The sequence below is a fragment of the Solanum pennellii genome, chromosome 1 (genome assembly GCF_001406875.1).
Source record: "Solanum pennellii chromosome 1, SPENNV200".
Classification (NCBI taxonomy): domain Eukaryota; kingdom Viridiplantae; phylum Streptophyta; class Magnoliopsida; order Solanales; family Solanaceae; genus Solanum; species Solanum pennellii.
In genome coordinates, this window is record NC_028637.1 from 90,789,353 (window position 1) to 90,815,120 (window position 25,768).

The 25,768-nt window shown below is 34.3% G+C and overlaps 4 protein-coding genes across 5 annotated transcripts; 2 read left to right on the forward strand and 2 right to left on the reverse strand.

Annotated features, from left to right (window-relative positions):
* The first annotated feature begins 647 nt into the window (after window positions 1-647).
* Window positions 648-6,619, forward strand: LOC107007973 (chromo domain protein LHP1). 2 transcript variants are annotated; one of them, XM_015206838.2, is made up of 6 exons: window positions 648-1,039; window positions 1,203-1,228; window positions 2,654-2,740; window positions 2,856-3,518; window positions 5,912-5,972; window positions 6,349-6,619. In XM_015206838.2, exons 1-6 carry the CDS (start codon window positions 713-715, stop codon window positions 6,394-6,396), a joined length of 1,212 nt encoding a protein of 403 aa, XP_015062324.1. In that variant the 5' UTR covers window positions 648-712; the 3' UTR covers window positions 6,397-6,619. The 2 variants fall into 2 exon arrangements, with proteins under 2 accessions (XP_015062324.1, XP_027770646.1); XM_027914845.1 differs by lacking the exon at window positions 2,654-2,740 and having other exon boundaries at window positions 674-1,039.
* Window positions 6,620-8,801: 2,182 nt separating this feature from the next.
* Window positions 8,802-10,191, forward strand: LOC107010025 (probable 3-hydroxyisobutyrate dehydrogenase-like 2, mitochondrial). The gene has a single exon (XM_015209305.2). The coding sequence runs from the start codon at window positions 8,936-8,938 to the stop codon at window positions 9,842-9,844; it is 909 nt and encodes a 302-aa protein (XP_015064791.1). The 5' UTR covers window positions 8,802-8,935; the 3' UTR covers window positions 9,845-10,191.
* A 1,050-nt stretch (window positions 10,192-11,241) lies between these two features.
* LOC107007860 (UTP--glucose-1-phosphate uridylyltransferase-like) lies at window positions 11,242-21,974 on the reverse strand. The gene is made up of 18 exons (XM_015206671.2): window positions 21,220-21,974; window positions 20,108-20,199; window positions 19,836-19,926; window positions 18,500-18,560; window positions 18,328-18,405; window positions 18,202-18,246; window positions 18,026-18,102; window positions 16,630-16,702; window positions 15,144-15,201; window positions 14,984-15,030; window positions 14,840-14,902; window positions 12,967-12,998; window positions 12,818-12,884; window positions 12,578-12,661; window positions 12,392-12,490; window positions 12,205-12,309; window positions 11,913-11,984; window positions 11,242-11,789 (listed from the first exon to the last, which is right to left on the reverse strand). Exons 1-18 carry the CDS (start codon window positions 21,852-21,854, stop codon window positions 11,745-11,747), a joined length of 1,824 nt encoding a protein of 607 aa, XP_015062157.1. The 5' UTR covers window positions 21,855-21,974; the 3' UTR covers window positions 11,242-11,744.
* Window positions 21,975-22,808: 834 nt separating this feature from the next.
* On the reverse strand, window positions 22,809-25,077 carry LOC107030493 (annexin D3-like). Its single transcript, XM_015231765.2, has 6 exons — window positions 24,963-25,077; window positions 24,409-24,554; window positions 24,104-24,331; window positions 23,633-23,845; window positions 23,461-23,550; window positions 22,809-23,292 (listed from the first exon to the last, which is right to left on the reverse strand). The coding sequence occupies exons 1-6, from the start codon at window positions 25,048-25,050 to the stop codon at window positions 23,080-23,082; spliced, it is 978 nt and encodes a 325-aa protein (XP_015087251.1). The 5' UTR covers window positions 25,051-25,077; the 3' UTR covers window positions 22,809-23,079.
* Between the last annotated feature and the right edge of the window lie 691 nt (window positions 25,078-25,768).

Consider the following 25,768-nt stretch of genomic DNA (forward strand, 5'->3'; position numbering starts at 1 on the left):
GAGAAAATGACCAAAATGATTCTTAATATATGAATAGTACTTTATTTTGATCGTTAATATATTTTACTTGATCCTTAACATATAACAAATATACTTATTTTGGTCTTTAATGTATAACAAAAAAGACTTCATTTTGGATATATATCCTAAATCTAATAAATTTTTATCTTAAAAAATATTAAATTTAAATATAAACCCTATCTGACCAATAAATTCACTATTATTATCTACTTTGTTAGCTCGAAAGAAAGAACTCCACAAGATTTAGCAAAATTTCTCTATTTATTCAAACAAAAAATTATATTTTTTCTTTCCTAAAATATTACTCCACTGACCTAATACAAATGCCTATTTTAAGCAAAGAGAAAATAGTAATTAATTTTGTTAGAGAAAATAAAGATAGTAGTGTTAGACAATAATAATGAATGTTGTTAGTCAGGTGGGGTATAATTAAACTTAACAATATTATTTCTATAAATTTGTTAATTTTATCGTAAATGATCAAAATAAACATTTTCATTATAGGTTAAACAAAATATTACTCATAAAGACTATTTTGGTCATTTTTTCTAAATATTTACAGCTCAGTTCATACTATCTTATCTCACAACAAACAAAAATTGACAATTCCAAGAAAAAAATGAAAGATAAAAAAGAGACTATAAATAAAACGAAAGAGAAAAGTATTAGAGAGAGAAAGTGTAGAGAGAGAATGAAAGAAGGGAAAAGGAAAAGCTCAAGGCTTCAGTCGGAAGCCGCCGGAGCGGGGAGTAGCCGCAAGTTGGATTTGGACAGAGAAGCTGCTGAGCGTCAAGAGAGGAATGGATATCCTGAAGATGCCGGCAGCAAATGCGAGGAGGAACCGATGGCCGGAGAAGGAGAAGGAGAAGGAGAAGGAGAAGGAGAAGAGAAGGATGAAGCGCCTGAGGTGGTTCGTGTAGAAAAAGGAGATGGCGATGGTGTTGCTAAGAAGGTAAAACCAAAACTTGCTGAAGGGTTTTACGAGATTGAAACTGTTAGGAGAAGGAGAACTGTAAAGGTTAGTTTTTTTTTTTTTTTTTAAATCTGTTTAATGGTTGAATTAACATTTTTACTAGCTGATGATGGTTTTGTTTTAATTAATTCTACTGAATTTTTGGGCATTAATTTCGCTGATTTTGCTTCTGGATTTGGGGATCTTGGAAATGCTGTGGAAACTAAAGGGTAAAGTCTACTATTTGATCAAATGGTAAGTACACAAAAATTTAGCTTTTGTTGTAATCCCTCCATTTCATATTCCACCCTGAGAATGCTTTAATTAACCGTTGTACTTTACTAAATTAACTTTATTATTGATGTTTTGTAACTTTAAATTTGAATGATGTTTTTGTAACTCTAAATTTGATTTTGGGGGTAAAGCTGTTGTAAAAGTTGCAGGGTAAAGAATAAAATAGGGTTATTAAATAATACAAAATGAGAAGAAATTATTAAGTATCACACGATCCTACCAAATCGGCTGTTATACAACATGGGACATTCCTTCATTACCTAACAATGAGAATTTAAATGATCCGATGCGATAGAATTTAAGTAATAGTCAAAACATATATGGTATTTAAACTCACGGGTAAAAACCATCCAAATAAGGTGTAAGAAATTACTCAATCCTAGTAAATAAGGAGTGTTTCTACTAACTTACCCTAATGCCTTGAAGAAGGAATGTATTAGAACTTGAAGAAAGAAGTGATTCTTTCATGGTGTAAAACTCATGTATTAAAACAAGGGTAATTTTGCAAGAATAAGATCGATACCTTCTTAAACCCTAAAAGACCACTTATTTTGAAACAAAGTTAAAAGCTAAAACACCACTTATATAGCAACAAAGGGAGTAATACTAAGGAATGAGTAATGCCTGAGTTGCAACATGAAGGTGTGAGCCAAATTGAGCAAGGTCGGTCACTGAAAATACTCTTTGGTTGAGTACATCAACTAAAAGCTTTCAAGTAAGGGAGCCAGAGAAAGAGAGAGCGGGTCTGAGGGATCAGAATGAATCTGCTGCAGCATAATAGTTCTATACCCCTTCCGTTCTTAAATACTTGTCATGTTTTATTCTGCACATTTCTTAAGAAAAACATTAAATAGAGGGTAATTATCCTTATTTATTACTTCTCTATTTAATTTTTCTCTCTTTTGCACCATTTTAATATCTCTCCATATATATTTCTAACGGCAAAGGTGCAAACAAACAATTATTTTGTCAATTTGTCTTCATTTTCTAAAGTGACAAGTATTATGGACTATCTATTTTTAACAAGTATGCCGAGGAACAGAGTGAGTAATAGACAAGCATTTAAGAATGGAGAAAGTAATGAATTTCTCTTGATTTCATAAATTGGACAAGTAAATTGGAACAACCATTTTTAGTATGTGGGCCATGTAATATAAGATGAAGATAGTAGTTTTTGGTTCCAAGTTACCACCTTTAGTAGCTTGTAGGTGATAGTTTCTACAGGCAAAGTTCAGTGGCTAAGAACCTGACATTCGAACTGTAGTGAATGAGTTCGTATCTCTTCATGTTCATAACTGTCCAGTCCATTTTTTCTGCTTCCAGTTGACCATATGAAAAAAGAAGAATAAGTTGAAGGTGATAGACGTTATGTGTTTCTTTGTTCAGGCGTGGCTGGCCGGAGTCGGCAAATACATGGGAACCTGAGACGAATCTGTCGTCCTGTACTGATATTATTGATGCATATGAAGAGAGGTTTCTTCTCTTTATAATCCTTTTTTTTAAAGTTCCTTATACTGATTAGTGTATAGGGGATAGTTCTCTTGTTAATCTTGGTACCTTTCTGAATCTGTTTCCTTTCACTTTGTAGCTTGAAGTCAGGGAAACTACGAAGGCGTAAGCGGAAGTTTGGGGCTACACAGACTCACCCCAAGATAAAACAGCAGCGGCGTTTCTCTGCACCTGTTGCTACATATAATGTGCCAGCTGTGAGGGTTAGGATAATTGAGGAGCCTACACCTTCACCCCCTTTGAATGTTTTGAAGGCTACAGATCTTGTGGACAGTAACGGTAGTGAATTGAACAGCAAAGTAGATGAAGTGGTGAATGGAAATGGTTTGAGATTGAGAGAGCAAAATGAGTTGAATTTGAAGCTGAGTGAATTAAAAGGAGCAACGTCAACTAATGGGAACCCTGTGGATATATCTGGTAATGGTCTCACAAATGGATTTCCTAAGGTTAATGGTGCAGAATTTTATCAGTCTGATCGATGTACTGGAGCTAAAAAGAGGAAATCTGGTTGTGTTCGGAGATTTAAACGGGAGACTACCTCAGCTGTGAAGGATGATACCCAAGATGCTTTAGCAGGTGGTCCTTTGGCTACTTTTATGCAGGATGGAAGTCATAATCATGAATTGGTTGCTGATGATTCCAAAGATGGGTATACCATTACACAACTTGTCAACCCTGTAAGCTATAAAGCTTCTTTCTCCAATGATATGCTGGATGTCTCAGTGACCTTTGTTGCCAAGAGGTTTGTGAATTAAAACCTACATTTCTATTTCTATGTTTGCTAGCTAATTTTGTCAATATTGTTTGCTGTGGTGGTGTGATAATCAGAATGTGCAATCTCTAAACTTTTTATTCATTTCTGTACAAGTCAAAATAGTTTCATTGATGATCAAATCAATACACTATCACTATAAATGTGTGATCACATCAAACTTCAAAAGAAATTTCATCCAACTATATATCACAAAAATCTCATCTAAGAGGAGTACCCACCAGCAAATTTTAGATGATAATATGATTTCACCCAAGCTTTCATTGATGATCTGGTTTGTAACACTTAATCTTCTTTTACAAACTGGTTATATTTGTAAACCCTTTGCAAAATACATCATCACATTTCCCGTCTTGAATTAGTCTCCTGAAAGCTATTTCCAGGTTATTTTGCTTCCGTTTCTTCATGTGCATCAACAATGCATTCTCCTAGGTTGTGATCATAAATAAACAAGACAATTTGTATTTCAAAGCTCCGCACCAAACTACCAAGTGGATTTAAATAGGATAATTTGTTTCTTAATGTCTTCTTTGTCTTGCCCTGCTCATATTATGTAAGAGTTCTCACCCTCTACAGACTCTATAACTCATCAATTACAATGCCTGAGGTAACGACCACAAGTATATGCCAAATCTTACTCCCCCATCTGCCAGCCTTGTTCCAGCCTAAAATCAATGCCTCTCCTCCACTCAAAACAAGCAGAAACAGTGTCATCGTGTAAAACCTCTCTAAAATTTAAAATAATTGAAATGATTAGTGTACTCAAGTTGATGTGTTTTAGGAGAAATATCCATTTTTTTTCTCTATACTGGTGATGCTTGATGCCTTCATCTATTCAGTTTGTCTGGGAGTGAACTAGAAGGTTCATGATCATGATTAACAACTATGAATTTTTCTCTTGATGTGTTCTATGAGATGCTTATAGTCTTCTAATCCTTTCTTGTCTTTCAATATATATGTTATTTGGTTTTCCATTTTCTTTCTTTTCTTTTATATGGAACGTTTTTGGTTGAACAAATATCTTCCATCTTCTACGTGAACATTGCAGTTTTTGATTCTTTTTTAAAAAGGAGCTGAAATTTTAGCCTTTTACTTAGCTTATCAAATGGAGAGAGAATAATAACTTGAGTCTTTTTTGATCTTCAAGTTGTTGAGATTAGCTGATTACGACTTTCTAACAATTAATATGTTAGCATGATCAGTTGTATTAAGTTTCACAGAAGTTGATTTATTAAACAAAGCCCCACATTGGGTATACAAGGAGTCAAGGATATTCAAATGAGTTAAAAGGTGTCTTGAGTCACTCCACCGATTGGCTTAAAGTTTTTGAATTAGATGTTTAGGTCATTTCACTTGATTTTGCTTAGTCCTCTCTTACACTCATTAATTTGTATTTAAGTTCATATCAAACCCAATAATTGGATTACACAATTGGATTACACATGTGATATGAAGTTGGGAAATCCATATTTGTTGTACATTGAGCACCCAAAAGGTACAACAACCAAGGGTGTGGTCTAGCAATCGATGACGTTGCAATGATGACCAGGGGAGACCAAGGTTCGGATTTGGACAAAAACAAAAAATAGCTGTGTGATTTCTTCCCATCTGCCTAAACCGTAGTGGGTAGAGTTACCTTATGCTTGTACTTGTGGGTGGTTCAGGTAACCAGTGAAATAGTTGAGTTGTACGCAATAATTTGCACGGGAAGCACCGTTACAAATAGAGAAGGGGATCCAAAGGTATTTATTAGGATCTCAGGCCAATCTTTAATGTTTAAAGGTTTGGCTTCGACATTTGATTGTTTTCATATAATAAATACCAGATCTAATATTTTTTTTTTAGTAAATTGAAATATACCAAATCTAATATAACATCCCACTCCGTGTTTATACTGCATTCCCTTTTGCTCTATGTTTGTTTTGGTAACCTGTCCACCAAGATCTTTGAAAGACTTTTTTTATGGTCAGGATAAGCTAAAAGTTCTCAGATTTTCAAATCAATTTTCAGTGTCGTTATTCTGTTGGTCTTACATCATACTTTTAATGGTACTTCTTTAGTTATCTTTGATTATTTTTTCTTGAAGTTGTGTCACTTGTTTTTCTATAACCGATGTAATGTGTGTATAAGTTGCAATGACCAGTGTGATAACTTCCTTCTGTTTTTGTTTCTCTTTTGGAGTGAGCTTGAACTTGACAGTTAAGTTCATGGTCACAGCTTGCTCATACTCTCAGTGGCTTGAACAATTTTCTTGCACATCTCTAGATTTATCTATTCCTAAATTTTCAGTTCAAATCAGCTTTGCTGATTCTTTTATTAGTTTTTGTTCACATTACGGACTTTTTCTTTGTGGTTGCCTACAGGGCCGATGGAAATTTAGTGCTGGTGGATAATAAGTTTCTGAAGATGAATAATCCACTTCTGGTAGCTATTTCTCTTTTCTCTCTTATTGGTTTTTGCATCACCGTAGCAATGATTTTACATTTTTCATATGGATAAATAACAGTCATTTCTCAGTTTCCGTAAATTTAGAAACTTTTAGCATCTAGTTTTAAAATCACCACACCTTCATTCTGATATAGCAATCAAAATATTTGCTGTGATCTAATTTTGTAATGGTTTAGAAGTACAACATTGATAGTGCCTGGAAATCTGAACTAGTAGACTTAATCTTTTCCTCATTATATACTGTGAAAAACTTATATTAGGGTTTACTGTTTCCAGTTATAGAACGTATTTCCTTCGGCTTTACTTAAATGATTCCTCCTAATGGAAATATTGTGTTTGTTTCTTTTGGCAGTTGATAAATTTCTATGAGGAGAATATGCGATACCATCCGACTGAATGAGTTGCCTGCAATGAAGGAAATATATATCTAGCCGATTAGCTTCATCTCTTGTCTTATCTTATGTATAAAATGTTGTTATTTACTGTTATAACAAGCTGCAGGGTGTTAACCTATTATCCTTATTAGGAAGGCTAGTAAACAGCATGCTAGAATATATACTGTGATAAACTTATATTAGGGTTTACTGTTTCCCGATATAATATGCTTCAGAGTTCTATCTCGATGTGTACCCAGTAGATGAGATGCCTGGAAGTAATATTCTTCTGAACTTTTAGATGTTAAAAATCATGTTAGAATTTCGTATTGGAGTCCAAATAATCCGGATTAGCACTGCCTAGTGCGGCATTTGGGGGGTGGGGTAAATACTCCCTACCAAGTGTCTTTTTATATTTAGGTCTCGAACTCGAGATTTCTGATCAAGGGAGAAGCCTTGATCTTTTCATATTTAGGTCTCGAACTCGAGACTTTTGAATAAGGGAGGAGCAGTTCTATCCTCTGCACCACATTCTTTTGATGGTGTTTTAATCCGTTTGATATTCTATTTCTTGATATTCATGTTGGTAAATCTTTTCTTAGTTGGTTACGGTGGTCATGAAAAATGCCATTGCATGTCATTATTAGAATTTCTTGGCAAGTTTTATATGAAATCTATCGAAAATTAGTTTTTTTTTTTCTTTTTGGAAAGCTGCCAGAATCTTTGCCACTACTTTTGCCCTTCGGGTGAGCATTCTGTGGTGAGTTATTTGTGCGTATAAGGTAAACTTCAAATTGACTAGGCAACCCCTATGGATTTTCCCGCTGACTGATCACCCTTCTTTTGAGTCTACTTTCATGATTCTTTGGGGGTATTTTTCAAGTCTAACTTTTAGAATTCAAAATCTACTAGTTTAACCACTCTAGATTACCCCGCACAAGACCAACAAAAGGAGAAAATCCTTCATTTTTCGGGTTTATTTGTTCTCGTGATTCAAATCCAAGACTATTGATTATAGGTTTAGGAATTTCAATTATTTCCACCACAACATGCAAAGACAGTGCTAAGGCATCTAGAGACATTATCTTCCAAAAGGAAGCATAAGGTGATGTGACCATGATCGTTGTACTTTATATTCTCCTGTTTGCATGCCAGAACATTTCATATTATTTTCCAATCAACACATACTTACCAAAACAAAGTACTTATTGTGTTGGCCCAAAGTATGGGGGACATTGGGCCATCACCTATGGTTCCTTCAATGATTGTTGTGTTTCTTAGTTTGCTCATTGTTTGGCCAACAATTTCTAGTATAGGTGGAGGTGCCACCATTCTTATACTAGTTTTGTTGTTTCCCATCTCATTGACACTTGTTGTATACTTGTTGTCAATATTCATTCCTGTGCAAAATTTCTCTTCTGCTACATATTGGGAAAACAGTAATACTGGTTCTGTTACATATGATGGAGAAGGCTTGTTTGGGGTTGGAACTATGCTCCTAGTTGTTCTCTTCTTTCTTTTGTACAGTATTTTGGGATGATTGCTGAAAATTGGTTGTCATTGTTGTGCGGAGTTGAGGGTGGCCGTCGTTAGAATTATGCATGTATTAATAATAGAGATTAGTTATGCAGAGATGAATTGGTTATTCCATCATAAAGTTGATCAAATGCGAAAAAAGAAACTCAAGTTTCTTTTATGGGAATAATCATAGATAACTCGTGAATTCGACATATTTAAGGCATACCAAAATAGTAAATCTATAACTAAATACGATACTTACGCCTTGTTAGGACGGTTGTTATCTATTTTATTGTATTGTTAGTTTAAATATAATGTTTTTTTAAAAAAAATTATTACTTAAATTCTATTATATCGTATCGTTTAAATTCGCTGTTAGGTAATGATGAAAAGACCTATTTTATGTAACGATCGACTTGATGTGATCGCCTTTATCTTTATTTATTATTTATTCCCTCTATCCGTTTTACTTGTCCAATTTTTCCTTTCTTTTTGTACACGTCATTTTTTACAAATCAAGAAAGGACAATTTTTTAAAAACTCATTGTACCTTAAATTGATGAACATTAAGGTAATGTATTTGAAAAATGTAGTGAATAAAGGTATTTGAGATCCTATCAATTAATAGATGTAAATTATAAACTTACTATACAATCTATATTTTATTAATAGGTGTGCCAAATAAAAATTTGACAAGTAAAAATGGGCAGATAATAATATTTCTTCCTTTGCCCTATATTTTCATAATAGCTTTACATGTATTCTAACTTTTTCTTATAGATTTATCATTCAAATTATGTATTTGTGACATTATGTAAAAACATAGAACGAACTCTATATTCATCAAAACAATATAATACGGTAATATAACAATCATCTAAACAAAATGTTAATGTGCTCAATTCCATATGCAAAATATTATTTCATCCTTCCAAAATAAGTGTCACTTTAGCTCGAGACTTAAAATTCAATAAAGCGTTAATGTACTCACTTCCGTAGGCAAAATATTATTTCATCCTTTGCAAAATAAGCCTGTTCATTCCGACGATGACTTCCTACCCAGCTACTATAAACCCGACCCGAACCCGAATAGGATGGATAGGAACCGGCGTAATGGGCGGCGCCATGGCTGCTCGCCTTCTCTCCGGTGGCTATTCCGTCACAATCTACGCTCGAAATCCTTCTAAAGTTGTTCATCTTCAATCACAGGGTGCGCTTCTTGCTGATTCCCCATCTGATCTTGCGGGTAATAGTGATGTTATTTTCACTATGTTGGGACACCCATCAGATGTTCGACAAATTGTCTTAGAGAGTTTGATTTCATCTCTTAATCCTAATAGCATTATTATTGATCATACCAGCAGTCACCCAGTCCTCGCTAAGCAAATCTTTGATGCCGCCCGAGAGAAGAATAGCTGGGCTGTTGATGCCCCTGTGTCTGGAGGAGATATTGGGGCGAGGGAAGGGAAATTGGCAATTTTGGCTGGTGGAAATGAGGATGTGGTGAAGTGGTTAAACCCTTTGTTTGATGTGTTGGGTAAAGCGACATTTGTGGGTGGACCAGGAAAGGGACAAAGCTGTAAAATTGCGAATCAGATTGTTGTTGGGGCGAACTTGATGGGTTTGAGTGAAGGATTGGTGTTTGCGGAGAAGGCGGGGTTGGATAAGAGGAAGTTTGTGGAGGCAGTGAAGGGAGGAGCAGCTGGTTCTATGGTTATGGAGTTGTTTGGAGAAAGAATGATTGGGAGAGACTTAAGGCCTGGTGGGTTTACAGAGTACATGGTAAAGGATTTGGGAATGGGTTTAGATGTTGGAGCAGAGGAGGGTGACGACGTTGTGGTTTTGCCTGGTGCTGCATTGAATAAGCAGCTGTTTTCTGCTATGGTTGCTAATGGAGATGGGAAGCTTGGCACTCAAGGGCTTATTACTGTTATAGAGAGAATCAATGGCAAGTGAAAATTACGAAATCTTAATCTTGTGCCAATGTTCTTGTTGACTTGGGCATCTTTGCATCTCATCAGTTGCAGAAGCGGACGTCAGCTGTGGATATAGACTAGGCTATAAGGAACGGAGTCGCCTCAGCTGTATTGGTGAGTTTTGTTTTGGCTATGCTTAGTATTGTGTGACACTACAATGCTGGATTAGTCAGCCATTATTTCTTGATGAATGATGGTTTTAGGCTGCCATTTATGCTGTACTCAGTTTCAGTGCAGTGCTATTTGAAATATGGTATCATTTCTACATTGATAATCTCACTAACAGTATGGCAAAGTTAAGGTATCTCAATTTTGATTTTCAGTCCAGACTAACCTGTTTGGCCATGCGATATGGTATCAATGATAAATTGATGTTTTGTTTGGACATGTCATAAGAAATTTGTGTTGTATATATTCTCATAAACATAAGAATTTCATAAGTTGTAAAATTATTAAAAGTAGACCCAATTGTTTATTTAATCTTGCCAAATAAATAAAAATTTATAGATCGCATAATAAATTGTTATAAAATTATTTGTTCTCTAGTTAAGTAATTGTGTCATCTAGCTTTAATTCAATTAAAAAAATTGAACATAAATTGTAGTGTGATAGTTTTTAATCCTCCCACACAGTACGGACAATTCCCTCACATTGAACTTGCATTTATCGATCATGTGATCAAGAAGACGAACCAACGTTGTTACTTTGATTTGTAATAAATACGAAATGATAGAAGTAATAAATTAGGTGTTGGAGTAAATGAGAGAGAACAAATTTATTACTCAACAATAGATTGGGGTGAGTCAAAGTGACTATATACTGGTGAGAATAATAAATTTTAATAAGTAATGATGTGATTATAAATATTATTCATAAATGAAACAATGGTTAGTAGATATAAATGTAGGGTTGTTTTAACAAAATATAAACTTGTGGATCAATTTTTATATTAAAATATCTCAAATCATAATATGAAATTCCTATACATGATTTTTGGAGAATATGGAATGACATCTCATGAGATAGAATCAACATAAAATCACATGATTCCACCTCACAATTTTATGTCGTGATATAGTATCGCATTGCCAAACGTCTACTAAGTGGTTAAAATGTAGTCCTCGGCTACGCATAGGAAGGAGTTCTCAATGGATAAAATTTTAAATGTGAAAAAAGATCCACATAGGTTTAGAAATCAAAGTTTAAACAACAAGAAGCTGCTTGTAAATCTGGGAAGTTACAATACTGAATTGAATCAGACTGTTACAAAATTCAAAGTTGTAGGAAATCAAATTTGGTTAGGATCATTATGCATAATTTGTATTTATCAAAATTTATACTGTTGATTGTTGATGAGAACAAACCCTGAAAACAGAATTTTGAAAAGCTACTTGCTAAAGGATAAAACTACATACTCGATGAGAGTTAGTTCTTGGGTTAAACAATCTTCCCCAAAAGAATATTGTGCCATAACTGATTACAGAGATAAAACATGAAGTAAATAGATAAATTGTCTGCCTATTTTGTAGTCAAACATCTAAGAATAAAGAAACAATTCTCACCTTTACATGAGCTTTGAATAATTCTATTTTTAGACTGCGGAAATGGCAACTTGATTGTCAATAATGAACGATGACACATTTATGATGATTTCTCTTCCTCTTCACTTATCTCTACTTTCCTTCTGAAAAAAAAAACTGAATCTAGGAACAGTAGAGAAAAAACAACCTTTATTACAACGAAATTCTGATGTCTATCATTTTTCATAAACATCCAAATGCAGGTTTTGATTGGGACTCGGTCTTCAGGCTTGTAATCACCTGGTATGATGATAAATACCTCTTCGAGTTAAGATATACATTCATATTGCAGAATCCCATCTACAAGGAACTCGGTCCTCCAATGTCTGACTGGCTGGTGATAATCTGGTAAAACAAATCAAGTCCTTCAGAATAAAATTTAAGCGAGATGGCAATCGTCTATTTTTGAGAATACAAGTCTTATAATCCAACTGACAATCTATTGAATACAATCTTCAAGTCACTTACCCTATTTTTAAGCTCCATTCCATCAGGAATAACTATTTTCATGCCTGGTCTTGCAGCAATACTGACTTTCCCCTAAATTTTCAAATACAAAAATCAGCAAGTATTAGAGAGCATTTTGAAAGAAAAACAGACCCTAATAGTTCTCTCGCAAAAAAAGTAAAAATTCCTGATTATATTGCTAACCACCAAAAGAATGCATCAAAGCAGCATGTCAACATGTCAAAGGTATTTATTCGGAAAAAAACCCGACAAAGACACCATTCTAATGTGATTATTGATGTACATTTCTTACCTTTAGAGTTGTGCCAGTTCCAAACCAAACATCCCCTGTCACCTTCAAGCTGTCAAGTTCTATAATGCTTGGAATTGACTTGAAACGACTATGGAAATCATCAACCTGATCAACAATTTACGTATGTTTAATATATGAAATAAACTGATAAATGAACGTTGTGAAAAAGATGGAGGCGCATATTTACATTTCCAAACTCAGGTCCTAGCTCAATAGAAGGATCCTTGGGATTTGCTCTTGCTGCATTTCTCACAAGACTGCCTTCAACTGAGGTGTAGAGATCTGACTGCAGAATATAATAATGATGACAAAGTTAGTAGATGTAGTCTTATATCATGAGTAGAAAATACAGTTAACAAGACCACCCTTCAACCTGCAAAATGAGCAAATCTGATGTTCTCTCAACTGGAAGGTATCTTGACCATGGAGTATCAATAGCAAATGCTCGATCGAAAAACTGGATCACATGAGAAGGTAAGGTGACAGATGTTATCAGAAGGAGAAACACCAAACAAAGATAGAACAAGTTTTGGTGTATATGTTTAACGATGTATTTCTACTTGAAGGTGCTATTGCTTCAGAAACATATCTTGTGACCTTTGGATATTAATACCTTAGAACTGGTAAAACCCAGATCACTTCTTTGTAGTAGCCTCTCAACGCAGCTCATACTCATCCACCTGAAAAATTATAACAGAGCTTGATTCCACTATCTTCCCCCTTCCCCCCAAATGAAAGAAAAATAAAAACCAAATCACTTACATTGTATTGATTGATTTGACATGCTCCTTTGACTTAGCGCCACGAACAATGTAAAAACAAAAAAATAAGATTCATCATACAATGCAAATCCTTGAAACTCCAATAAATTGCACTGTAACAGACAAATACATAAATTTATAGGGTGAGCAGGAAGGAAGGAGACTGATTGTGAAAGCCTATGTCACATTTACTTGATTCTGGTATTACTTCATAAAATTAAGAATCCAGTACCAGTGCATTCAAGGAGTTCAAAAAGTCTTTTGATGTGCAACAATAACAACACACCCAGTGTAATCGCGAATTGGGATCTGGGAAGAGTAGACTGTACACAATCCTTACCCCCTACCTTGGGAGGTAGAGAAGCTGTTTCAGATAGACCCTCACCTCAAGGGGAAAAACCGGTTTAAAAAATATACATGACATAGCCATACCCTTGTCATAATAGTTGAAATAAACAGAATCAAGCCAAATGAGGATTTTGGGAAAAACATTAGCTGGGGGAGTTGAGTCTAGACTAATATCAGTGCAACTTTCACCTAATGGATCCATGATCAAGTTAGAGATAACTGATGCATCTGAACAATAGACATGCTAATTCAATTTAGTGATTCCAACGAAGAAACAAAAAAATTAAAACAAATATGTTCTTCCTCAATTGTCTTTTTCTCATGGCATATAACTTAACCCATTAACATCTAGATGAAAAAGTTCACCGAACCCAAATTTCAAACAAATATGAACCAAATCTAGAACTCTTTTTTAAAAATTCTTATGAAGTAAGATAAATATTATTAAGAGTAAATACATCAAATCCCCCCTAAACTTGGCAGCGAAACTTACTTTATCAATTTAACTACACAGGCGTTTAAATACCCCTTTGACATCTTTCAAGTGAATTTTTTTCATCCCTCCTATCACCAGCACAGTTGAAGGCCGGGTGTTTAGAGCCATACGCGTTTTCATTTGTCCACGCAACCTTTAACTAATTCTTTTGTCTCTTTATGTAAAAAAAAAGATCACCTCCAGTTTTTATTTTTTTTTAAAAAAAAAGATTCCAATATTCCATTTGCAGACCTTAATTTGCACATTGAACCAACAACTCCTACACCTATCATGATTCTCTAAAAATTAAGCCAAAATTAAACCCCTTGATGAATCAACTATTTGAACATCTAGATTTCAGGGACTGCATTGGATTTTATAATTTGTCCAACCAACAGTTCTCCAATCTCTTGTACTGAAAATTATATCATACTAAGAACAACTTTAATTATCTCTGGTGTGATAATGGACAAGAACTTTCTTCTATGACTTATTCCCCGCTTTAGGAACAAACTTTTACAGATTTGAAAAGAAAGAAAAAAAATCATCACTTGGCATCCGGTTTTGACTGATGAATTTTGCTCATCTGCTGAGAGCCATATATTGGTTTCTTACACTTTCTCAAAGCTTCAGAAACTGCAGGGGTTTTATGACAGCTAACTTGGTTCAGGTGAAGTGTAAAACTCGGACCTCATGTGTGAAATTAAACATCAGAACAGGTTTTTTATTTTTTAGACAGAGTCGGAATAAACAGCTAACTTGATTCAGGTCAAGTGTAACATTCGGACCTCATGTATGAACTTAAACACCAGAACAGATTTTATTTTTAGACAGAGTCGGAACAGGGACATTGATAAACTCCAAATTGCTCTGGTCTGCTGAGAACTACATGCTGGTTTCTTATGTTTCCTCAAAGTTTTAGAAACTGTAGTTGGGGTTATATTTGACAGCTCACTCGGTTCAGGTCAGGTGTAAAACTCGAACCTCTTGCATGAAATTAAATGTTGTCAGAACAGAGATATTTTGTCTAACAACATAGATCATAACCAACCTGAATCCTTCCTTCCTGAGGCGGAAGACTTGTCTCTTCCGTTCCTGAGGTGGTAGGCATTACCTGAAATACTGAAAATTATAGCAGCAGCAAGCAGGTACAGAAAACTGAAAAGAGCTGAAATTAGCAGCTGTCTGGTGATACCTCGACGCAATGTTCTATGCTGTTTTTAATCAAATGATTCAGAATTTCTGAACAAGCAAATCAAGGAGCTGTCCAAAACAATATCACTCAGAAGATAAAAGATTCCAATCGCCTCATGCAGAAAAACAATAAACAAGTTATAAAACTAGCAAAAGGATACTTGGGTCAACAACTTCAGCAAGGTTTTCTGACTGCAGCAGTAGGAAATACTCCTTACCCTGTAATATACATACATATACATTGAAGAATGTTCCATATTCAGCATGATGTCCAAGTTAGCAGACCTCATATAATTGAGAAATATATTTGCATGTGTGTTTGCACAAACATGCTAGTTGATAGTCCATAGAACTCATGCAATTACACGAAAGATTGTTCTAGATTTATTCTGCATTAGAATATGATAGAGTAATATATCTCAATTTTAGGTAATTTTCCTCATTAAATAACTCATTTTTCAATAAGTAGGAATTTTGCTTGTTTAGTGTTCGCCTTAATTACAGTACAAGGAGTCCTCTTTTATCTTTGTTACCAAATTCAATAAGAAGCCTTGATCCTTTTTCCCATATGGTATCAGAACTTCAAAAACCTTGTCAAGACTAAAGTAGCTTATGCCACCTGCTTGGACAAAATTTTCCTTCTTTTCACAAATTTATTGTTCTTGTATCTTCCTGACGTCCCCGGTGGCATCAGGCTACTGGTGATGATTCTGGCGACATCATCACCATCCACCACTATTCTAATCATTCTTCATTGCAACTTCTCAAGTATAAATTCCTTAAAAACTTTTTGTTCTCTTTTTTCTTCTTGGTACCAGAGTAAATAGGTGTTAGATCATTAATTTGAACACTGAATTTAGTCGTTCCGTCAATTTTTTGGCTACGTTTTAGCTGTTCGGTTAAGGCAACGCTGATGATAAGATGAGGAACAACATCTCTCTACTTTCTCCAGTGGCAGACAAAAGATTCATCTACATGTCCACTAGAGAAAGCACTTTCTCTGATATACTATTTCCAGAGATTTTTCTAGGAAATAATTCCAGCACCCTTTTCTCCGGGAATTGTTCATTTATTTGAGAGACACTATCCATGCAACTAGTTTAAATATCTTGACATACTGAATTCTCTTGTTACAAAAAATTGGCAAATTCAAGTTGTCACCAACTATAAGAGGGTGAGAAATATCACCGTGTAGGTTCCTTTTGGACGCCCAAGAAATCTGTATGGGATCAATCCTTAGACCAACTGCAACTTTGAAACTCGAAGATAACAGATATGCTTCTCTACCCCTCTCCATTTCAAATACCAATCTTAGTTCACATGTCACAGGACTCGAGCCTGAGATCACAAGTTTCTCAACATTTCTCACTTGAACTAAAGCCTTTGGTACAACTGCATAGGTGGTTTTCCTTATTTAGTACTTCTTTATTTCATAAAGTTTGAATTTCCTTGTTTCATGTAACCATAAACTCCTAGATAGAGGTGCTCTTTTACGTTGATAATATCTCAATTTAATTAGATATTTTCTCTTTTCATACTGTGTGCGTGTGTATAGGAAAAAACAGCACAAATAATAATACTGCCCAACTTTCTTTCTAAGGCCTTAATTTGGGTAGCAATAAAACTCAAAACCATACACAACTCTACCTGAGAAATTAGTGGTTCAAGCTTCCCACTGCTGTTCAAAGAAAGGAAAACATCCAGCAGGTTGGATGGATATCTACCATGAAAAAACAGACATTAGATAGAAACCAATATAGCTCAAGATAGATTGAGATTCCTTTGAAGATAATGAAGCAAAAAGAGGTGAGTAATTTAGTTGTACAGCCTAATAGATATTCCCAGAATGTAACTGCTCAGACTTGTCTGTAAAATTTGCTATGGTCACAGAGTCTCACATTAACTGGTCCAGAAACTTCTTTCGAAGAGTTCTCCAGAAAAATAGAGAAGTTCTCGAATAACAAAATAGCACCATTCAACCACTTAAAAATTCAAATCACAGATAAGTTGCAAATCAAGATTGGGTAGCATGGTGGATTGTTTCAACCCCAGAGAAATAAATATCACGCTTATCTTTATTTTTTTTCCACAAGTTCTTTAATCTTCCATTTCTCATTTGGAGTATCAAACTTTGTACTCACAGGCCGGAAGAAGAGAAGGAGCAATTAACCAACTTATATCCTTTCCAAAAATAACAATTGTTTCAAATTCAATATTCACCAGAACTTCCTAGAATAGAGCCCCTCATCCATCAAACTATTAATTTTATTAAGAGTCGACATCTCTCTAGTATAACTCAGTAGAGCAAGGCTTCAACACAAGCAACCAAATATAAAAACTTTTTAAACAAACGGAGCCGCCAATTCTCAAGTGCATTGTTTAGGCAGAGATGATAAAATAAAAAGATACAAACATTAAGTTCTGGTCAAAATGGAACTTAAAGAGTCAACCAAGTTTCTTAGGGAAAATACCCAGGAAAAATCATATATGGAGGCAGATGATGCATTATATTTATAAATTGCAAGAAGGTTCAATTTCCCATTCCGATAAGAAGGGGATCATTATCAGAGCAGGATATAATATCAATCCTTGATAAAAGCTTGTGAAGAAATAGAGAAACAAACAAAAATTGTGGTATACATGGAACTTCAGAATACCCACAAAGTTACATAAACAAAGTAGGATGAGAACACGTACATGGTCGTGGAGAATGAACTGCACATATGTATCCAATGATCACACCAAAAAGACACAAAACTAAAAGGAAGTATGATTCAAAAGTAACAGCTCTACAGGATTACTGAAGTGCAAAAAGGTTTAACTTCCATATCTTTTTTCTTTATTGTTTTCAGCTTCTTTTTTCAAGTGGAGGGAGGTCACACGGGGTAAAAATTGTTCTCATAAAAAAGGCATATATGTCCTTAAATTACAACATAGTACTTCTAGTTCAAGAATGACACATTTGCAAATAATTTGTAAATGCTAAATATGTACAAGCAGAGAGCAATAGCAAGATGGATAGAAGAGACGGACGAAAACATACAACTTTTCCTGTGCACTTGATTTATTGAGGGTCCGCGACTCTAACATATCTTCAATATTTTCTTGTTGACGTTGGCTCTAAAAATCCATTGTAAGAGCTATATACTTCATAAAAAAATGAAGTGCAGAAAATAATAGAACAGAAAACGCATCACATGTCAGAATATTCTAACAAACCTGAGTGAAAGTGTGGATATTTTTATTTGGGTGCTTCTCCAAAACCTAATTTAAGTTATTAGCTAATTAGTTCCCAGAAAATCACATTAAAAAAGCTCTGAACACATGTGTTATAATATCAGTCACCTTCATGATGCCATCATGTGTACTAGGAGTATTCATCATCAGCAATGGAATATTGCAACCATATTTTGAGTTAATGGACTGCAAACACATATCCAGTCAGTTGTCCAAAATTTAAAAATTACAATCAGCATAACAGACTAAACAATGGGTTGCATAAGAGGGAAATACCTACCTCAATATGATTGACGACCAAATCTAGACAAGTTAATCCGTTACATACTTCAAGTGCAGATCTGTATATCAAAGCAACACTAAATAAAGAAAGATAAAAGCAAGAGCAAGATAATTTATCAAAAGGAACTACAAATCGAATCTGTAATTTAACTGCAGCTGCATGGGTCCTTTATATATCATTCCAGAAAACATTTTTGTGATTGAACTTGAATTCACTCCACAAAAAAGTATTGTCTCTTCTAATACACTAAGAAATTTAAATCAGTACAGGTCATGAGTAACCTCTGTTAAAAGTAAAAGACATTTCCATTGATAAAGATAAACGGGTGAAAGTCTTCCACCCCACCTTAGCTCGTATTTCTTCTTTTCTTCTAAGGTAAAATAAAAAGGTCAAATGCAATAACGTCAGCAACCAATGCATTTGGTGATATATGAAATGAAGGTTAGATTAGCAAAGTGTGTACAACTAACAAACCTGTAAGAGATCACGTACACAAAAACATTCAGATAATCAACAGTCCAAGATCCATTTCCCTAAAAGGCTTTTTAACCCTTTGGTTTTGCATATAAAATTGCCGAATCAGAGCATTAGACTTCTCTATAGAACAATATTGAGAATCAAGAAAGAGAGCCTTAAATGTTATTACCAGAAGTTAATTGCAACTAAAATCTTATAACTGTAGAATGAATTCGTCAGTCTTAATTATTAGTACAACAAACAAATTTGCTTATACGCTGTGATCACTTAGGAATAATAAAAGGAGGAATTGATAACTTTTGGACATCAAGTACAGTAATAGAGGAAAACAAAGTGCTTATTGAGAAACGAGACCAAAATTGGAGTTGACTGTCATTTCAAAATAAGTGGAAGGTTTTATTTGCAGAACAGTAGTCACCATCCAAATGGAAAGGAAGTTTTTATAATCTGTGGTACAAAAGTGTCACTTTCTCCTCTAGAAATAATTCGGGAGGAGAATGTAATATAAACCAGTAAGGTTCTTACTTCATTTTCCATTCAGGAAAGCATAAGTTACTGAATTTATGAAAATCTAACAGGCATGAAGTACCTCTAGAATAAACTCAGGCTATCACTGCAGCAGTATCTATAAACATAATAAAACAGAAGCTGCTCTAGGTGGTGCAAGTAAAAAGCGCGCATACCATAAAGTTTAAAAAAAGCACTCTTAACCAAAAAAGAGAAATAAAAACATTTCTATCTGGAGAGATCATATATTCTACAAAGTATCAGCTTTGAGTAAATAGCAATAATGTTAGAGACAGTAATCTTTTAGTGTTAATTAATCATATATCTCAACTCTCAACTGAATGCTTACTTTGGTCCACTGAAACCCATATCTGATCCCAAATTACCATTAAACTTTAACACGACAAGTTTGTCCAGTAGCTGCTTAGTCTCGGTAGCATCTGCATAAAAAGGAGACCAAGTGATTGTTATATCAAACAGATACACAAATAAAACATGATTAAGTTACATTAATGCCTATGTACCTTTAAAACCATAAGTATTTGTAAGGAGGACAAAGAACCAACAAGCATATTTTTTAATAAGAAATAATCAAGAAGAGTATAAGAATCATATACTTACCCTCAGAAGCAGGTTCTAATCTTTCATAAGGCAGAACATAAATTTTATCCTTGCCAACTGTCTTGATCTTGTCAAGTTGTTCAACTTCCTCTCTACAGCCAAATTTCAGGCAGAAAGGGGGGAAATGTCAATAAATCAGTAAATTAAAACTTGAAATACTGCTTGAAATCAATGAAGTTATAATAGAAGCACACAACATTCAGAACTACAACCCTCTATACTATATCTAGATACCAAAACTGTTTGAAATACTTCAGTCGTACATGTATAACAATTCTATAGCTAGTGAGCATGAAGAGACTGTTAGACAAATTTGAATTTTAGATCAGTAAAAATAAGATACACTAGCGGTTTTCCAATTAACTAAGCTAATAAGAAAACAATCAATTATCTCTTGTTGCATTGCGGATTTGGACGGAAAACTGTAAACAATTGCATTCTCATTGCTTAATTTCTCTTGGGTGTTATGTTATCAAGGGCTGTTGAAGAAGCAATTATGACTTGGAGATTGGAGAGGGTCAAAAATGAAAGGAAGGCAGAATGGAAGACAACACGTCGTCAATACCAACACCCTTTTAGACGAGATTATCGATTAAAAATTTTAACTTACTTTTTCTTGAGAAGGTTCGTTAGCCTATACCTTCTGGTGTTATTCCTAGTAAATTCTAGAACTTTCTTCTTTTTCTACCTGAATTCTAGAATGTGACCCAGCCTCAAAGCTAACTCCTTTATATTCTTGAAAGACATCTAAAAGCTATGGTACCTTTGAACTATCACAGCAATGTCATAAAGTTGGAGCCAGCCATGTTTTAACATCCATGTCCATCGCTATTACTCATCAACAAAAATAGGTGACCAAATTCTTTTCTCCTAGTTTTCAACGCCATTGTGTCGTCATTCATTACCCACCCGTCAAAATAATGTATCAAATAGGTAAAGTTGAACCCCTCAATTCACCCCCAATCAGCTAGTCTCCTATATACATTTTTACCTCAATGAGTGTGAAATTCATATCTTTATGATATTGAAAAATGTTAAGTCATTGAGATAGTGACAAATAGACAAACATGTAAAAATTTCAAGTCATCACACCTAAAAAAAATTGATAGTACCTAATTTCAGGCTTTGCAATTGCAGAAGCTCCCATGGCAGCATTCAACCTTCTCTGCTCGTAAAGGAAAGTCTTTGTAATCAAATTACAAAACAAATAGACAAATTGCACGGAATCCTTGGCAGGCACAGGATAAGTAATTTTCTTGTAAATATCCAACGGCATACTCGAATCAACAAGACCCACAATCGGAATTTGCAACTTAGCAGCCTCTTGAATCACAGAAGACTTCCTATCCGTATCAAAGATAACCACGCAATCAGGTGGCTGTATAGCCGTAAGGTTCAACTTCTTATTCCTTCCTCGAAACTTTCTCGGACTCGAACTGTTTGTCAAAAAGCCTCCAAGACGCCAAGAAGTATCATTCCTACACCCAATCGTTTGCGTCATCTGATCAATAATTTCATCGAAAAGGGTGTTGGTATTGACGAAAATGAAGCGTGCTCTTTGGCGAACGAGTTCCCCAATGAAGGAACAGGCGTTACGGAGGCAGATCAATTGCTTTTCAGAATCTATGATTGTCATTCCATTCCGGGAGCCTATTGAGTAGATTTTGAAGTGGTGTTCCGCCACACGGCGACCCAAGTGGGCGTTGGTGCTTAGGAGCTTTTGGATTACTACTGAATGGATTGTCATTGTGTGAGAAAATATTAAAATGGGATGTAGCTAGTTGTATAGATCGACAATGGAGGTTGAGGGTTTAAGGGTTTTGAGTTTGAGCACCAAGGGCTGAGGCCTCCGGCCGCTAAAGTCGTCCAATTGTGCTCTCTCAGTTCACTTGTCCCATATATGTGAAGTGCATATAAAATATTTGGGGGAAAAAATTGGGAAATCTATAATTAATGTCCGCGTTAAAATTGAAAAATTATTTTTTATAAGTAAACATGAAAAATTATATTGTAATATAATCGACATATTAAAGTGAATGAAGAGAGTAATACATAAGGATGTCAAATAGATAGATTCGGTTTAACTTAACTTTTTAAAAAATACATATTAAAATGAAATATTACAATACAATACACCGAGCCGATAGACCTAGCTCGCACGAATGAAATATTTTGTCTTGCTCATAAATTATGTCGAGTGGACATAATTTTAATATAAATTATTTAATTATTTACGTATTTGAACTGATAATGTACCATCTCCTTGATGCTATTTTTATATTAGATATCTAGCTCAATTGTTCACAAATTTTGTCTATTGAGGAGTTTACAAAATTTATCCATATTAAATTTAATTGCTCTCTTGATTCTACATATTTTTTAAAAAAAATTATTAAGTTATTTTGAGTTATATTTAGTTAAAAGATTTACTAGTCTCTTTCAAGATAAAAGGACTTCCATTTTTCAAATGAAAATGGACCAGGGGGATGAGAAAATGACAACGTAGGGATTTACTGCTCAAGCAATCCTTAAATAATCAATGTTACACTTCGTTTTTTGTACTTCAAAATGTTCTTGTGGCATAAATTTAATTGATTCTTAATTGTTATAATAGTGTGGTAGAATGGACAATTGTAACATGCTTCGAAGTGAATCAACTCGTTGGAAACGGTTCACAAAAATCTAATAATTTTTGCTCAAATCCTGTAATAATATTTTATTTCTATGAACACAATAACCAACATTTATTCCAACAAAGTGTCAAATCATAATTAAGGTAAACAATCATTCTTTCTTCTAAATGCTACGTAACACAAATACTAATATCAAAGATCATCCTCACCACTACTGATTTATCATCAACTTCAAAGCAAAAAAAAAAAAAACTCGGAGAGAAGGGCTGGACCACAAGGATCTAATGAAAGCAAACAAAGTTAAATGACCATATCACCAACGATAAGCGGATACAAACACTACAAACTACTGTCATTGGCACCAAGCAGGGTCATCAAAAACTCCCTGTAGTAACCAGATGTATCATCAGCTGCTGCATATTCAAGAGCAGTATCCTTCATTTTGAGATATTCTTCCTTCACTTTGATCATATCAATTTCAGCTCTAGAAACAATGGCTCTACTCAGAGAATCCTCATTAGTTCCTAGCCCATCAGTGGAGACCTTTACGACCTGATAACCGAGGAGAAATAAGGATGCATGAAGATACTTGTTCGATATCAAGTGAAAGTGTTCCAGAAGATAATACTTGCACCAGACAACATCTCTGCACCAAAATAGAAGAATTCTTCTACAGCGAAAAATGTAGAAAGTCTAATCTTTTAAGACTATTTTTGTTACCTCAGCAAAATGCTTCTCTGGAGAGTTTATGCACCAGATAACCACTTTCAACATAGATTCCAAAAGACCTTCGCCACAATTCGTTATATCCTGTAATGGAAAGTTGATCCAACAAGATAAGATTAATAGAGGAGCAAGAATAGTTAAATCTGGTGGCTTAAAGATCACTAACCTGATCAATGGATAATCCGTAGTTTTGCTTATAGCACTCGAAAGTTGCCTTAAGCTGATGAATGTTCCTAGTGCTTAGTATCATAACAAGTTCATCACTATCTAATTGTTTTGTTCTAGTGGCTTCACGTAGCATCGAAGCCTCTAGATTAGCAGTACTATGGTCGACTAGTTCCTTGTTGTATCTGTAGGAACTGACTAAACTGACTAGAATCTGCACAACACGCTCCGAGCTTAGTAGTAGCAACTTCAATGCTAATGAACAATTATTATTTTGTAAAAATGGAGCTTTTTCGCAAAGTATTTTGACATATGCTAACGATAAGGGTATGTATTACAACAAAGTATAACAGGGGATAAAACTAAGACAACTCATATAGTAAAGAGGTAAATTTGGATCTTTTCCATTTTATAAAGAACATCTTCATCTTCAATTAATAGTGTCCGACTGTAAACAAGGTAATAAATTCACCTTTTGGACAGGAAGAGAAACACGCGTTATTATATCCTCTTCAAGTGAACAGCTAAAGAGAGCACAATATGTTTGTCTCACAGCAACCAGATGATCAGGAGTTGATGCACAGGCGATCTCGACTATCACTTGTAGACAGTTAACGTCATGTATCCATGAATTTAAAACCTCATTCGCTAGCCTCGCATCTCTTTCAGGAGGATCATATGTCCAGAGGATCACTGCTTTCTATCATGCATCAAACATGAAACTCGTAAAAGTCAAAACTTCTTTAGAAACTTAAAAAAAAAAAAAAAAGAGAATACCTTGAAATCACCAGACAATTCAGAATGAAGATCATCCATTAGAGATTTGTTATATAGCTGCTGATATGCTTCTTTAATCTTCTTCCTCTGGCTTGCATCTCTATGTCCTAAAACCGTTATTATCGCCTTCTCATCAGTTCCCAGTCCTAAAAAATACACCAAAAAAAGGGATGTTTACCCATTATGTCAGAGCAACACAATCAGAGGCAAATCCAGGATTTGAACCTGGATCTAGAGATGTACCTCTAGCTTCTACCAATTGCACAAGAGTATTTCTATGTTTTTTATGGCTGCACTGTTAACTATATCTTAATTTCTACCAGTTTTTCAAAATAGATATATGCATATGATTATTTTGCATATGCACCCTCTCCGTATAGAGTAGGTCCGCCCCTGAAGACAATACTTGAAATTCATCATTGTATACTTATTCAAATGAATCTAGTATTTTCGACAAGGTAAAATTACACCATTGATGAATTTAAATTCTAAATACGACTAGACGGCTTCAATAAAACATAAAGGTATTGACGAAAGGAAAAAAAAAGGTGTACCGAGAAAATGTCGTTTGAAGGACTTTCTGAGTGTTTCAGCATCTTGGATTGGAGAAGGAACAAAATCTGGTATTAAGAGACTGCCCATTTCTTGTTTAGCTTTCTTTAGATTAAATCACAAAAAATGAAGTGAAAAAAATTAGCAAGTTGTTTATTATAGGAAGATAATTTTAATTAATACTAATAAATAAGAATTTCGGTTTTGATTTCATTTTCAGTTTCAGTTTTAGTTTTTTAGTTCAATTTCCCACCACTTGTGTTCCTCATGGTACAGGTAACCGGTAGTTTGCAATTTGATTTCTACTGTTTGTCCTCCTTATTTCCATTGGACCTTTATGCCCTTATTTAGCTTTTATTACCTTCTAAAATAAAAGTAAAAAAATATGACCACCATTTTAATTTTTATCTCTATTTCTTAAAATAATAATTTGAGAAATAATCCTTTCGATTACTATTAAATTTGAGTCTGATATTTATTTATACATTACTCAATTTAAAAAATAAAATATTAAATATCATCAAACATTTGTGTAATATTTCATATCATAAATCATTCCAAATTTTTTTAAAAACACTATATGATAATAATAATAATGATAAAAGTTTAACGCATATTCTCAACTACTAAATGTAATTATACATGTGATATAAATATAAAAAAATGACAGGTGTTGAGAGATTTTATTTTTATTTTTTATAGTTTTGAACTCATTCTTACTACAAGAAATGTGTTATAATGATCACCTTTTAGTGGTGAGTTTAATTTTGATTGTTACAAAGGATACTTATAGTGATCCAATTTTTTG

What these genes read in the sequence shown, in the direction of transcription:
- LOC107030493 (XM_015231765.2), bottom strand. Translation starts at nt 25,050, where the DNA reads ATGGGCAGTCTCTTAATACCAGATTTTGTTCCTTCTCCAATCCAAGAT. An exon ending in TTTCTCTTCCTGTCCAAAAG is followed by an intron (nt 23,846 to 24,103) that starts GTGAATTTATTA and finishes CGTGTTGTGCAG; the next exon opens with ATTCTAGTCAGTTTAGTCAG. An exon ending in CAGAGAAGCATTTTGCTGAG is followed by an intron (nt 23,293 to 23,460) that starts GTAACAAAAATA and finishes CTCGGTTATCAG; the next exon opens with GTCGTAAAGGTCTCCACTGA.
- LOC107007973 (XM_015206838.2), top strand. Translation starts at nt 713, where the DNA reads ATGAAAGAAGGGAAAAGGAAAAGCTCAAGGCTTCAGTCGGAAGCCGCC. An exon ending in ATTGATGCATATGAAGAGAG is followed by an intron (nt 2,741 to 2,855) that starts GTTTCTTCTCTT and finishes TTCACTTTGTAG; the next exon opens with CTTGAAGTCAGGGAAACTAC. An exon ending in GTGACCTTTGTTGCCAAGAG is followed by an intron (nt 3,519 to 5,911) that starts GTTTGTGAATTA and finishes GGTTGCCTACAG; the next exon opens with GGCCGATGGAAATTTAGTGC.
- LOC107007860 (XM_015206671.2), bottom strand. Translation starts at nt 21,854, where the DNA reads ATGACAATCCATTCAGTAGTAATCCAAAAGCTCCTAAGCACCAACGCC. An exon ending in CTCAGGAAGGAAGGATTCAG is followed by an intron (nt 12,999 to 14,839) that starts GTTGGTTATGAT and finishes CGTGGCGCTAAG; the next exon opens with TCAAAGGAGCATGTCAAATC. An exon ending in GAATGGAGCTTAAAAATAGG is followed by an intron (nt 11,790 to 11,912) that starts GTAAGTGACTTG and finishes TTGTTTTACCAG; the next exon opens with ATTATCACCAGCCAGTCAGA.
- LOC107010025 (XM_015209305.2), top strand. Translation starts at nt 8,936, where the DNA reads ATGACTTCCTACCCAGCTACTATAAACCCGACCCGAACCCGAATAGGA.